Here is a 15,815-nt window from a genome sequence, read left to right on the forward strand (position 1 = left end):
TAACATTAATACGATTCAAACAAAAAAAGCAATCATATTTAATAGGAAGTACATACACCAATAATTGAGCTACTGTAAACCCTATTTTAAGAAATTATAAACCAATCTCCACCTTACACAGCAATTGGTATTACCAATAGTAGGTTTGTTCTGCACCTTGAGGGAACAAACAACTACTAATCTCCTGATTTTTAAGTTATCAGGGACACGCCAATCAATTACTATCAAGAAAAAACATGTAGCCAAATAAAAATCTCGTCTAACTTCTAAACTATACAGTGTAAGCATACCTTAAGAAAAAATCAGTCGGATGAAGCCACCGATAATATCCATAAAACCTCAAGTTAATGAGTGCAGCGATTGAAAAGGTGCTCAAAACATATTCTCATTTATTTTTCAGAAAACTGTATTGGGCTGACGAGGGCGGATTTGGTGTTCCGGCCAAGATCGGAAAGGTCAACATGGACGGCACAAAACCCATTGTGCTTGTCAGTAACATCGAGAAACCGGAAACCCTCACCATCGACGTCGAGAAGAAAATGATCTATTTCAGCACTCAATATCCGGCGGAAGTCATCGTCGTGACCACCGACGGTCTAAACCGAAAAACTCTCCTGAGTGAAGCCAACGACATCGGCCATCCTCAATCGCTGGCCGTATTAGATTACAGGCTGTACGTTTTAGATCCCACTTTTGAAAAGATCATCAGAGTTGACTTGCCTAATGGCGACAACGTAAAGAATATAATTGATAATGAAAGCGATCTGAAATCTATGACAATCTTCCAAAAGCGGAAGATGATCAACCACCCATGCATGCAAAACAATGGAGGGTGCGAGCAGATCTGCATCCCAAGCGATGCGGGAACCAGAGTGTGCGCCTGTTCCATCGGATATAAGAAAGAAAACGATGTCAACTGTATTCCATACAAGTCTTTCGCCGTTGTATCCCAACTTGACATGACGAGAGGTTACAGCTTGAAGGACAGCTCTGAAGCCATGCTACCCATCACTGGACAAGGCCATCATATTCTCCACGTCGATATCCACTTCATCGAGAACTGGATCTATTGGGTTGAGTTTAACAGAGGTCAATGGAACGGAATATTCAGAGTCAGACCGAACGGTACTGAGTTGCAGCACATTATCAAAGACGGCATCGGAAGCAACGGAATCAGAGGCCTCACCATCGATTGGGTATCCGGCAATCTCTACTTCACCAATGTGTTCCCGCACGAGAATTATGTGGAGATCTGCTGGCTGGATGGGTCGAACAGAAAAGTCTTAGTCAAAACGACAACAGACGCCCCGAGAGAGATGGCCGTAAATCCGTTGAAACGATTGCTCTACTGGATCGATTATGGCCAGCATCCGAGAATTGGCAAAGCTTATTTGGACGGAACAAACTGGACGCCGGTTGTTACATCGGGCATATCCAATCCCAGAGACTTGACTGTCGATATGTTGACTCACGACGTGTACTGGGTTGATTCCAAACTCGACATGATCCAGAAGATATCTTACAGCGGAGGCAACAGGCAGGTCATCAGGAGGAATCTTCCCAATCCGATGGGTATCGCGGTTCACATGGGAGACGTCTACTGGGTAGACAGGAATCTTCTGACCGTTTTTAAAGCGTCCAAATTGCCCGGCAACACCACCCTTCCGGAGAGAGTTCGCACAAATCTGCAAAAGTTAAGAGACATTGTCATATTCGATCTGACCAATCAGCCCGCCGATGAAAATAATCCTTGTCGAAAATTAGGGAACGGCGGTTGCGATCAGCTGTGCTTTAGTTTCCCACCAGATTACACTCTCAGCAGAATAACTCACAAATGTGATTGCGCGACCGGTCAAATATCAGCTGCAGATCCTAAAAAATGCGACACTGTCAATGAATTCCTTGTGTTTTCGACACGGACCGAAATAAGAGGAATCTACTTGGATCCGAGAGCCACCGGCGTTCCGTTCAAACCAGTCGGTAACTTGACAAACGTTGTGGGAATAGATTTCGATTTCGCTGATAATAAGCTATTCTTCACTCAGATCAGACCCTGGGCCAGAATCGGTTGGATGCCGGCTAGCACCCCGGATAGCACCTCCATTAAGAACATTATCAACAAAGGCATCAATCCAGAGGGTATTGCCTACGATTGGACTCAGAAGAAAGTATACTGGACTGACAGTTCGAATAGCACCATTTACGCGATGAACGTCGACGGAAGCGAACTCGTGATGATTGCCAGAGTCGAAAGACCGAGGGCTATCGTCCTCGACCCTTGCAACGGAACTCTGTACTTCACTGACTGGGGTCGTTTCGGTACATCGGGAAAGATTTTCAAAACGACAATGGCAGGCTCGATGAAGAAGGCAATCATAGACAAAGATCTCTCTCAGCCTAGCGGATTGACCATCGACTATGAAGAGTCTATGCTATACTGGACAGACGCAGTCAGGGAGAAGATCGAACGGTCCAGATTGGACGGCAAAGGAAGAGAGGTACTCATTTCAGCTACCATATACCCGTTCGCCATCACCGTCTTCAGGAACTATATCTACTGGACCGATTTGCAATTGAGAGGGGTGTACCGTGCCGAAAAGCATACAGGGGCCAACATGATCGAGATGGTGAAGAGGTTAGAGGACTCCCCGAGAGATATTCACGTGTACAGCACCTCCCGGCAGCTCTGTCAGGCCAATCCATGCAGGCAGAACAACGGCGGATGCGCCCAGAGCTGCCATCCAGGACCCAACAATACAGCCGAATGTCGGTGCGATGACAATACCAAGCTCGTCAACGAGGGAAGAATGTGCGTCGCCAGAAATCTCACCTGCGACATCAGCAAATTCTACTGTGCCAACGGCAAGTGTATCAGCAAAATGTGGTCATGTGATGGAGACGACGACTGTGGCGACAGGTCGGATGAGAATCCCAACTACTGCACCTTCCACTCCTGTTCTCCAAACGAGTTCCGATGCAACAATGGCCGCTGCATCTTTAAGTCCTGGAAGTGTGACCACGAGAACGACTGTAAGGACGGCTCTGATGAAGAGGGCTGCACGTATCCACCGTGCGCTGATGGAGAGTTTACATGTGCCAACCACCGCTGCATCCCCACAAATCAGGTGTGTAACGGGGTCAACGACTGCAAGGACAACGTTACCTCCGATGAGACCCACGAAAGGTGCCCCAGGAACACCACCTGTCCCGCCAACCACCTCAAGTGCGAGAAGACCAACATCTGCGTGGAGCCCTACTGGCTGTGCGACGGTGACAACGACTGCGGCGACAACTCTGACGAGGATCCCCTACACTGTGCTCAAAGAACCTGCCCCCAGAATAGCTTCCGCTGCCCCAACCACCGCTGCGTGCCCGCCACCTGGTATTGCGATGGAGACGATGACTGCGGAGATGGTTCTGATGAACCACCAGAATACTGCAAATCCGAGGGCAGAACCTGTTTCGGAGATCTATTCACCTGCGACAATGGAAACTGCATTCCCCGGATATACATCTGCGACGGAGACAACGACTGCCTGGACGGCAGTGACGAAGATGATCGCCACCAGTGCAATGAAAGAAAATGTGACGCCGAAACCGAATTCACCTGCGAGGAGAACAAAGCATGGGGCAAAGCGCAGTGCATCCCCAAGAAGTGGATGTGCGACGGCGACCCTGACTGCGTAGACGGCGCAGACGAGAACTCCACCCTCCACCGTTGCCCCTCACCTCAACCCTGCCAGGAGGACCAGTTCACCTGCACTAACGGGAGGTGCGTTAACAAGGGCTGGCTCTGCGACCACGACAATGACTGCGGGGACGGATCTGATGAAGGCAAACAGTGCAACTCCCGCTACAAGACCTGTTCACCTCAAGAGTTCACCTGCCAAAACTTCAAGTGCATCAGGAACCAGTACCGATGCGATGGGGAATACGACTGCGGCGACCGCTCTGACGAAGTGGACTGCAAGAAGGAATCTAACAACACGTGTCCCTCTGGCCAGTTCCAGTGCACTAACGGGAAGTGCATCGACTACCGACTTGTCTGCAATAAAGTGTCTGACTGCACCGATGACTCTGATGAACCTTTGCATTGCAACGTGGACGAGTGCGCTAAGACGGAAATCCATCAGTGTGGCCACAAATGCGTCGACACTCTGACCAGCTACTACTGCGAGTGCAATCAGGGATACAAACTACTGGCTGACGGCAAAGCCTGCTCTGACATTGACGAGTGCTCGGAGACACCTGGCGTCTGCTCGCAATATTGTTCCAACACTCCCGGAGGCTACTACTGCAAGTGCAATGATAAGTATTACGAGAGACAGGCCGACGAACATACCTGCAAGAGGATTGATAACACTCCGCCGTGGATCGTCTTCACAAACAAATACTATGTGAGAAACATGTCGACCGATGCCAAGGTCTATAATTTGATGCACCAGGACCTGATGAACGTGGTCGCTCTGGACTTTGATAATCTGGAACACAAAATGTACTTCTGCGACGTCACCGCCAAGACAATCTACCGCTCCGATTATCTTTCCCCAACAAGCAACGAAAAAGAAGCCGTTATCCGCCATGACTCTCATGGGCTGGAGGGCATCTCGATCGACTGGATTGCTCGAAAGCTGTACTGGCTCGACAGGCATTCCAAAAATCTCGATGTGTCAGAGTTGGACGGGACAAGACGGAAAACTCTAAAGACCGGAATCGCCGATCCCAGAGCCCTTGTCGTCCACCCGGGGACGGGCTATCTCTACTTCACCTCCTGGCATCTCCAGGCATATATCGCCAAGATGGGAATGGACGGCACCAACTTCACAAGGATCCTCACATGGGAGGACGACATCGCCTGGCCAAATGCTCTGACCGTTGACTATTTCACGGACAGAATCTACTGGGCTGACGCTCACTTAGATTATATCGCTTACACGGATCTGGAAGGCAGACACCGGCACGTCGTCATATCTGGCGCCGACGTCCCTCACGTTTTCGCACTATCTGTCTTCGATGACTTTTTATACTGGACGGATTGGAATCTCAAAGCGATTAGCAAGGCAAACAAGTACAACGGAAAGAATCTGCAGGTCCTCAGAAACACCACTCACCGCCCATACGACATCCATATCAACCATCCTCTGCGTCAGCTCCCGTACCCTAACCCGTGCGGCACTGACAATGGTGGCTGCTCCCACCTTTGTCTCATAGCTCCACCAATCGAATCCAGCTACCTGAACATTGAAGGTTACGGAGAGGAGGGTGCCACGAGCCGCGTTTGTGCCTGTCCCAACCAATTCTACCTCGCCCGAGACATGAAGACCTGCATCGCCAACTGCAGTTCTGGCCAGCACCAGTGCGGAGGGAGAGATGAGAAGTGTATTCCGTGGTTCTGGAAATGTGACGGCGAGAAAGACTGCAAGGACGGATCGGATGAGCCGGAGTCCTGTCCGGTTAGACACTGCCGCGCCGGAACCTTCCAGTGCAAGAATACAAACTGCACCCCCTCCGCTACCATCTGCGACGGCACCGACGACTGTGGGGACGGCTCCGACGAGCAATCATGCCGACACGATTGTCCCATCTTGGAGTTCAAGTGCAAATCCAGCGGGAGATGCATCCTCGACAGTTGGAAATGCGACGGGGATGCCGACTGTAAGGATGGGAGCGATGAAGATCCGCAAATGTGCCACAACCGAGCCTGCGATCCGGAGACGGAATTCAGCTGCAAGAACGGCCGCTGCATCCCTCGCCTGTGGATGTGTGACTTCGACAATGACTGCGGCGACGACTCCGACGAACCCGCTTACATGTGCCGCCAGAAGAACTGCACCACCGGCTGGCAGAGGTGCCCCGGCCAGTCCAACTACCGCTGCATTCCTAAATGGCTGTTCTGTGACGGGAAAGACGACTGCCGCGACGGATCTGATGAACTGGCCGCCAACTGCCCCAAGTGCAGCGCGGAGACAGACTTCCAGTGCGGCAATAATAGATGTGTCCCCAAGCAATGGCTGTGCGACTTCGCCGACGACTGCGGAGACGGTAGCGACGAGACGGACGCCCAGTGCAAAGGCAAACACCGAGACTGTTCAGAGTCTGAATTCAAGTGCAACAACGGCAAGTGTGTCTCTTCCCGCTGGCGGTGCGACCACGAGGACGACTGCGGGGACAACTCTGATGAGCTGGAATGCGGAGGGTTCCAATGCAAGAACGGTACCTTCCAGTGTAAATCTGGCCACTGCATCGCTTCCTACTTCCGCTGCGACGGAGACAGGGATTGCCGAGATCTCTCCGACGAGGTCGGCTGCCCGCCACGCTACCCAGGAGGCAGATACTGCCCCGAGAGCAGGTAAATAATATGCAATAATTCCGCAATGATGATCATAAACCGTTTTATTTATTTCAGTGCATGTACAGCAGTGGCGAGGGGTAGAGATAGGCTGTTAAGATTCGACATAAATAGTGCACACTAAGCTTTGTCAGTCATACTTATTTGTTTTCGGTTGTTAATGTAGTAATTCTATACATCCCATTTTTATATATTTCTGTAGGAAGTTCATTACATTTATCTCAATGTGAAAGAAATAGTATAATTAAATATAAGTATTATGAATAAAAATTATACATGAAACAAGTCAGTGCATGTTGGGACCTTTCTCAAAGTGATGCAGTTTCAACTTAGGGCGATTCTGTCTTTCAAAATGACTATGTTGTAAATGAATCTTCATGTGAACCTGCCAAGGAAATTGCTCAATTTGGAACATTATTTGGTGAAATTTCTCACCAAAGAAAAGATGAAGCTGAAAGAGATCCATGAATGTTGTGGCAAAACGAATCTTTGAGGACAACACTTTTCAAGCGACGTATAAGTCAAAGAGGCAATAACAAGTGACAGCAACGGCAGTTTACAAAATTCTTTCAAAGAGGTCAATGTCATGCAGAAGTGAACAAAATGCATTGAACTGTCATAGGACTAAATTCAAAAATAAAAATATAGCATTTTGATCTGTCAACGTTTTTCTGCTAAGGTAGATAAGTTAAAACACTTCTTGTATAATAATGAAAAACATTATTTGTGTTTAGATGATAGTAATAATGTATTTATATTTTAGATTCCAATGCACGAACAACTTATGCGTGTCCCAATCTGACCTGTGCGACGGAACCGACGACTGCGGAGACAACTCTGACGAGTTACCATCTCTATGCACCAATTTCAACTGCGATACGCTCAGACGGTTCCAGTGCAACAACCACAGATGTGTACCCAGGTACGTTAATTGGTCATTCTTTGTTGACGACCGTGACTCCCTTCAAATGTCTAGTTATGTGGATTCCTGCATTTTGTCATCCGTAGAGCTGAAGATATTGAGAGACCTGTAGCGTCCTTTACTTGGTCACTTGGTTAGACCGTCATGTTTAGGTCACTTTAATCTTTCCGTTAATGATAAGTTTTTCCAAATTACTTATTACTACCAACTCAACCACACTAAAAATGTTTAGAAATCGCCATTGAATATTGTAATACAACAAGTTCTCAAGACTCACTTATAGTTCCAAACTCTTTGCGTTTCAGATATCAAGTGTGCGACGGTGTGGACAATTGCGGAGACGGTTCGGACGAGAACAACATGACTCTGTGTGCGGTGCGGACCAAGCCCTGCGATCCATTCACTCAATACCAATGCGCCAACAAACATTGCGTCGAGAAGACTCAGGTGTGCGACTTCGCTGATGACTGCGGTGACAGCTCTGATGAACTAGGATGCCATCACTCCAAGACTTGCGGTGTCATTGATAGAGGTATTGCAAATTTTGGATTGAATTAACCCAATTTATATAATATGCAGGGCTCTTCAGAGAAAATGTGAGTTCCAGAGCAACCAGTATTTTTGAGCCCTGAAAATTTGTGGAGGTCTTGACCGACATTGGGTTGCAATGCCGATTATGATGATAAATTTTTGCCACTTCTCCATTGTCATGATGACATCGCAGACATTCACATTTTCCAAGTGGGACAATACTAATCATTATTTCTTTACTTTTAGGCGGATGCGAACACCATTGCATGAATCTGACAGACGGCGGATACATCTGCGCGTGCTACTCTGGCTATATTATTTCTGCCGAGAATCGCAAAAAGTGTAAGGACGTAGATGAATGCGTCAGCGGTAGCCATCACTGCTCGCAGATCTGTCATAACCTTAACGGAACATTCACTTGCGACTGTCGCCCAGGATTCAGGTACCATTTTTATTTTGTGTCTTATTTCTCTGATTATGAGTTTCCCGTAGTTGAAACTGTAGAAATAACAATCAAAAAAGTGTTTCTCTCACTATTTAACAATCGTATTAAATCATAATAACATTAATAGTGAAATATCTACTGATTAATAATAATAAATATAATTTTATTTTTGTGCAATAATTATATTATATAACATAAAACACAAGGCAATAGATGGGAATATCTGTTTCCCAGTAATCCTAAATATCTTTGATATATTCAAAACTCAATTCTCATAACATTTTAACCCAATTCCACTGTATGTGTTGAATGTTTGGCATAAATCAGAAAACAGACAGCCAACAAGGTATTACTTTGAAATCCGTAAACATCTGAAATCCAAAATGCTATCTCAGAACACAAAAATCCAAATATACTAAACACTACTGAAACCACGATAGTTTCATAATATGTATCAAATTATATTTACAGGTTATCTGACGGTATGTCCGGGGTCTGCAAAGCGACCGATGATAATGTCACCCTCCTATTTGCCAACGGTCCTGAAATAAGAGCATTTGAAGCGCACAACAACCATGAGATTGATGTGATAACATCCGAAAAGCGCATCGAAGCCATCGATTACAATCCACAAACTGAAATCATCTTCTGGGCGGACAGCTACGATAAGACAATCAAACGGTCGTACATGGTCAATGCGCAGAATGGAGAAGTGAAAGCAGGCTTCGCTCAGGACTTGAATATGAAAGGAAACTCTAAACCGACGGCTCTCGCCATCGACTGGGTAGCGGATAATCTCTACTGGACGGAAACCGACAGAACCGGATCTAAGCCCAGAGGAAGGGTCATGGTGGCGAGAACCGACGGCAGATATCGCCGAGCGGTCGTTTCAACGGGTATCGAAAGCCCCTCGTCTCTCGCATTGGATCCTCAAATGGGAAGAATGTTCTGGTCCGATTCCGGATCTGCCCCTAAGATCGAAGTCTCGTGGATGGACGGTTCGAAGAGAAGGCCGCTCATCACGGAAGGAATAAGACATCCCACCGGCTTGACCATTGATCATGCGATGGATCATCTTCTGTATTGGGCGGACACCAAACTGAACACTATTGAGTCCATGAAGCAGGACGGCTCCAACAGGAAAACCATTTTGAGAGGACACACTCTCAAGCACCCTATATCTCTGGATGTTTTCGAATCGTCTCTGTTCTGGGTGACGAGGGATTCTGGAGAGCTCGTCAAGCAAGATAAGTTTGGAAGGGGCGTTCCAGTCATCGTCGCTAAAGATCTGGTCAACCCGTCTGGAGTCAAAGGTATAACAGCATGATGTTCACAATAATATTTAATATTCTATACAAAGTGTAAAATCACACTTGCTTGTTTGATGTCAAAGCATAACATTTATTGTATGGTCCTATATTGCAGAACAGTTTCTCATCTACCACATATAAACGTACATACAATGTTTTTAATTAGCAAAAAAATTTTCATTTTTTCATGGAACTCTCATTATTTGAGAAACGCTGATGTATTATAATGCAAATTAATGTATCCTGTGAAAGGACAAACTGCATCAATTATTGTACATAGAAAATCTGCCAAATACGCTAAACTACAATAAAATTTATGATTTAAAGTATTTAGTTGAATAACTACAAAATATATCACACATTACCAAACGTCAACAACCTACTAAAGATAAAATTGGCAAACAATGTATTGTTTCAATACGCTAAGTAACAAAATATTAATTTTCTGTTGTTATCAATTGCACGACACCAAAAACATTTCGGAAGTTCTTCAGTATAGTCCAAGCTTTATAGTATTCTCTTAATTCTAGGTTTAATTATATATTCTGTCAAGAGGAAGGTAGGCAATGCTTTTAAGCCTTATGATACTCGCCACTTGCTGTGCATATTATGTGTGATCAACTGATTATTGAATGTGGAATATTGCATTGCAGTGTACCACAGGCTGCGGTACAACACATCCCTAACGGACCCGTGCACGCGCTCCCCGTGCTCTCACCTGTGTCTGCTGGTGCCTGGAGGTAGACGCTGTGCCTGTCCAGACGGCGCCGCCCAACCTGCTCTTCCTCGAAGGACCACGCAGGAAGTGGTCTGTGATGCAGGTATACCAAATCGATACACTAAATAATGAAATGATCACATCTATGGATATATGTTTTAAAGCATTTTAAGCCCCGCCTACTATCTCACCTTTACATGTACAACCCACGAAAGTATAGTGCGTAAAACGGCTGTCATTGTATAAATATGAAGCCATCAAAAAAAATGCATGTTGTTTTACCAATGTAGTATATCAATACAGTATTTGATATTGATACCGCCTAAACCATGGCATCCTCAGAGGATCCAAGGCCATGAGGCCTGAATCATCATTGGGCTGATTCATGCAAACATGAACAGATCGATTGCAAGGCAAATTTCTAGCCCGTAAGCTTAGATGTATGAAAATTTATAGTCACCCTTTTGCAAGTTCTACAAAATTTAATAGAATCAGTCTACCCCTTAATATAAATAAAATCCTGCATTTTTTTATACCTACATTATATCTATAAGCAAGCCAAGTAAAATCTAGCGTCATTATAAATTTTATTCTTAGTCAATTTGAAAAATACTTAGAAGCAAGCTGTGATTTTAAAGCCAATCAATAGCAAACGATTTTGTAGTTACCTATATAACTTAAAACAATCGTCAGCACAATACTTTACATGCCAAAAAATAGTAATTATTAATACTTACCCATTTCTTAAAATTTTTACCTACATTTCATCCAATTTTGACCAATAGGTATTAAATTCGTACACTTACCTATATAAATATTGGAAGCAAAGTTCCCAGCCATACAATGTACCTAATACCTAGAATATCTGATTGAGATTATTTTGAAAAAAATGTATTTGTATACCTAGTTCAAATATTTCCAGCGCTAGTCCTACACCCCCCCCCCCCCCCACCTTTCGGAGGTGACAATATAATGTTGTATTTTTGATTCAATGCAAGGATATAGATAGATAGATTGTACAAATGGCTATTCCTTGTAAAAACAAATCTGTTAATACAACCATATTCTCCACTTAGGATGAAACGCTGAAATGCTAATTTTCATTTTTTTACTTTCTCGGTAAAGCAAAAGCATGCTTTACAAAATACCTGTGCCCTATGCCTCGACAATCTGGACATAGACTGCAAAATGAATGAGCCCAGAACATTTTTGAAAGAAATAATATCTGTCGTATTTATGGGCCAATCTGGGACGACATTTGGAGGAGAGGGTGGGTCTGCACAAAGATTGTAGCGCAGTGCAATCAATTAAGATTTTGAGACTGTACTGGTTATATTACGTGCGCCATATAAACTAGCAAAAATAGTATTATCGAGCAATTCAATACAGAAAAAGAGGCAGATTGAAAATTCGTACACAATATTGTTCTTTTCCACCATTTCCACCATGGAGGGGAGAAATATTACTATTGCATTTATTTGGGCGCAATGTGTAAGTAACGTATTGTATTTCCAGCTGCGGAACGACCGAGACCATCCCCCCGAATCTGTCCTTGCCAAAACGGCGGCGTGTGCATGGAGTCCACAGAGGAAGTGGTAGGAGGCGACGTGGATGGAATCAGCGGCCTGCGATGCTCGTGTCCGGCAGGGGTGACGGGCATCCACTGCGAATACGGTGGCACTGGAGCCACAGGCAGTGATGGATCTGCCGGCGGCGGCAATACGGCCGCGGTGGTCGTCCCCGTAGTGGTCACGTTGCTGGTCCTCCTGGCCGGAGCAGCCGCCTGGTTCGTCATCAGGAAGCATCCATTGTGAGTGACCTTTTTTCTCGAATTCTCTCATAAAAGCTGTCAGTATTCGATAAATTATAACATTATAGTTAGCCGATCTATTTTATAGATTTTTGTCAGTGTACTGGTTATAGACTATTACACTATGAAAGATTTTATAAAATAAGTATTCTTCATAAAAGATATTTGACAAAGATTTTTTACAGTCGAATACCAGCCTCAAAGATAATAAATAAATTTGAATTTCTGTAGTATAGTCTAATACCGGCCACACATAATTTGTCATAACACATACCTCAGAAACATAACTTTTAGATAAATCATTATACTTTATACAAGCATCGCAATGCAGGCGCTGCGTTTTACCAATTAAGCTATCATTGCACGATGAAGTATTCCAACAATATTCAACTATGGTGTAATTAAATCTGTTAATATTGGCGATCATCTTTTGTAATCTTGAATCAAGGTAACGATAGGTACCCACAAATCTTAATTCGAAGATAGTGTCAAAAATAAACATCTTATTAAAATTCACAGCGGCAAAGGAACCGGTCTGGGAAGTTTGGCATCATCGCAGAGCGTGTCGTTCAGGCAAGGCTCCAATGTCGAATTCGGCGGTGCTCCGTTCGCGGGTGGGCCCCTCCCTCAGGGTAATCCAGCCGGGGAACCGATGGACATGGCGTACAACCTCGACGGAGTGGGCAAGAACAGGGACTTCAGTAATCCCATGTACGATGCGGTGGTTCAGGGAGGCAATGGATCCGGAGTGATGGGTGAGCATTAATAAAACTAGTATTTGCGAATGATAAAAAATGGATTTTTGAGGGGATTTGGTGGGGAGACCATACCCAGAATTAGACCAAAGATTGCTTATTGAGGTCTTTGAAACACCTGCATTAGAATCTAATCAGCATGTTATGACAGACTTTGACTTGATACTATATTTTAATTTCCCGACCTCTCATACGAGTTTGGTGTTCATTGTAAAGCTTTGAAATTTTTATAAACGATACGTCTAATTACAAAAAGCGACATGTCCACAATTCAATATTTGCGGGAAACAACATTTTATGTTTCAAGCTTCAATTATTTGTTTTAACGTGAGATAATTTTTTCCGTTGTATTCTATGTCAAAATTAGAACCAAATGGCACTTTGTTTCAGCCGATAACCTCTTAAATGTAATAAATATAGGCAAAATAAAATTGGATGTAGCGCTACTTGTACCTCACTTTTTATTTTTTTCCGCATAAGGCACATATTTCCGTGGCACTGTCATGAATTTACCGGATGCTACAGCATGGGAGACGCCATTTTTAGTATTACACGTTCCCTTATTGGTTGACTTAAACATGCGCGAAATCAAATAATATGAAACGCGGACGTGGCGCTTTTGTAATAAATCGAGAGTTAAATTTTTTTTTTTTCGTAGGGTTTTGTCACGTTTTGGAATTTTTCGATCAATACATATTGTGTAAAATTACACAAAATACATGCGTATTTTTTTCTCGATTTTGACCAAATGTGGACTTATCACTTTTTGGAATTAGACGCCTCAAATGATACATACAACCAACTTAATAATATGTATATATACTCATTTGGTTTTTTGACAGTAGGTATTGAAAGTTTCTGTCAAGAATTGCAATCCCTTCTCTGCCTATCAACAATCGAAACCGGTTTCATCTGTTAGATTAGGGCATTGTTAGCCTGAATTACCCATAAGTTAGGGAAATTTAATTTAACTGTTTGTGAACGAGGAATTTTTTGGTATTCATTAATCAATTAATTAGTATTCATGTCTTCAATAAATAACTAAACTTGTAATCTTAATCTTTTTGTCTAGTACCTACATACAGATAACTTTTTTTTGTATCAGTTGAAAATTTATTATTGAAGCGGAGGAAGCTGGTGCCAATTGTTATTAAATTATGTGGAATAATTATTATATTGAGTTTTTTTTAAATTAATACAATATCTTTCCGTTAAGAATTGTCAATTAAAACCGTTGAAGTGATTACATAATATGTATTGTTATCAAAGGAATATGCATACAGATAAAGGTGTTATTAGAATGACATGTATGACTATGTGTATGTATGACTGTATATTAGAATGACATGACAAATGTATAACTAACATAATTAGAATTATCAATTCGATGCTATTGTTGATTCAACAGGTATTTATGAAGTCCCATCGGAAGTGTCGAAAGACAAAGTAGAGTCAGCCGTCCTGTCACCGAGCTCGACGGAGACCCGGGCGGCTCCCGGCGGCAAGCAGAGGCAGCTGGACCCCACCAACGTGGACACCGGCAAGGATACCCAGTCCCTGGTGCAGGAGGACCGCGACTGCTAGCATCCGGCGAGGGCCGGCCACCCTCCGCCCCTTCACGCCAAACCGCACAGCGTCTGGAGGATCAGCGTCTCCAACGTGCCCAACGTCAATTCCCTCTCTAATAATTTATCCAGTAATGGCTACGCGGTCTTCTGGTAATACGTTATAGAAGTGTTACGAAATTTAGTCCCGCTGACGGACCGCAACGATACATACATATTTATATAGGATGCTTTTTGACCTCGGGCGTGACGAGGGTCCATCATAATCACGGAAACGTGGAGGACAGAATATTCTGTTCGTTACGGTTTCAAAATAATGATAGGGCGAAACGGCGACGCTCCGAGTGAATTTCGTAATACTGCTACATCACGCGCTGTGCCTTCGAAACATTCCTCCATCTGTACGTCATCAATTTAATAATTAAATTAAAGAATTGTGGAAGCGTACCGATGGCTATATTTTTAAAATTAGCTATTTTGATAATATTAAACTTTTACATCTACGACTCGAGCCGCAACCCGAGTACTCTCGCTAGATATTCATTGCGGTCACCGACTGACCGACGTATCTGCGGCTGGCGACACCGTTTGCATTGAAGAATGCAGATAACTTAGACGTGCGCACATCGCCGCAGCAATATTATAAAAAAACACATCCGTATTCGGTGAACGGATTTTGAATGAAATTTCTGTAAATAAATGATAATTCGCAGCAAGTGTAAATCGCAGATTTTTCTAGTGTCTCGGTTTGATCATTATATATCTGTATCACGGCTGCTACCAGTCGCAGTCAGTATTACAATTAAATTGACACTCGTTGATTCGTAAATCAATCAATTTTGATTTATAAAACACCGCACACATTCTTTCTTACGAGATCCTATTATTCTTAATTGATTTGTTTTGATATGTCGGGGCTATTATTTTTCTACGTTTTTTTCCATTAACAAACCTTGTTGATTTATTAGTAGTTGAATAAGTATTACATATTAAAATGTTGACGGCTACATATTATTATTTGTTATTGTTTTAAAAATTGACTTCGCAATCGATTTCTGGTCACGGATCAATAAAAATACTCAAAAATTCTTTTAACATAACTATCGACTGTCGCTTACGGTCGATGAGATTATATTTTTTGCTGCACTTTTATTGATATCCTCCCAGATGCATTTAAAAACCCTTTAAAGTCTAATTGAAAAAAAATTGCATTCTAGATCAGAGGTCTCGGCGCATTTTTATAATTGACTTTAGTAAAATAATAATCCGTACATTCCATGTCCATCAAAGAGTATCGAGACATATTATATTGTACAATGTTATATGTCATTGAAGTTAACCAATAAACAGTTTATTCTAGATCTAGACGGAACGGTGCAGGAGAAATTCGTTTTCAATTATTACATAACC

The 15,815-nt window shown here is 43.4% G+C and overlaps 1 protein-coding gene across 1 annotated transcript in view; it reads left to right on the forward strand.

The window, feature by feature from the left end:
* mgl (low-density lipoprotein receptor-related protein megalin) overlaps window positions 1–15,815 on the forward strand; it is a 625,899-nt gene extending 610,084 nt beyond the window's left edge. The window contains exons 17-25 of the mRNA XM_085959678.1: window positions 401–6,349; window positions 7,113–7,271; window positions 7,577–7,803; window positions 8,049–8,244; window positions 8,719–9,560; window positions 10,211–10,378; window positions 11,791–12,085; window positions 12,605–12,840; window positions 14,249–15,815. Of these exons, the coding sequence (XP_085815804.1) occupies window positions 401–6,349; window positions 7,113–7,271; window positions 7,577–7,803; window positions 8,049–8,244; window positions 8,719–9,560; window positions 10,211–10,378; window positions 11,791–12,085; window positions 12,605–12,840; window positions 14,249–14,424 (8,248 nt within the window). The 3' untranslated portion in view covers window positions 14,425–15,815. The remainder of the gene's footprint in view (window positions 1–400; window positions 6,350–7,112; window positions 7,272–7,576; window positions 7,804–8,048; window positions 8,245–8,718; window positions 9,561–10,210; window positions 10,379–11,790; window positions 12,086–12,604; window positions 12,841–14,248) is intronic.

The sequence above is a fragment of the Rhyacophila brunnea genome, unplaced genomic scaffold, assembly GCF_057557595.1.
Source record: "Rhyacophila brunnea isolate RB1 unplaced genomic scaffold, BYU_Rbru_1.0 scaffold_9, whole genome shotgun sequence".
Taxonomy (NCBI): domain Eukaryota; kingdom Metazoa; phylum Arthropoda; class Insecta; order Trichoptera; family Rhyacophilidae; genus Rhyacophila; species Rhyacophila brunnea.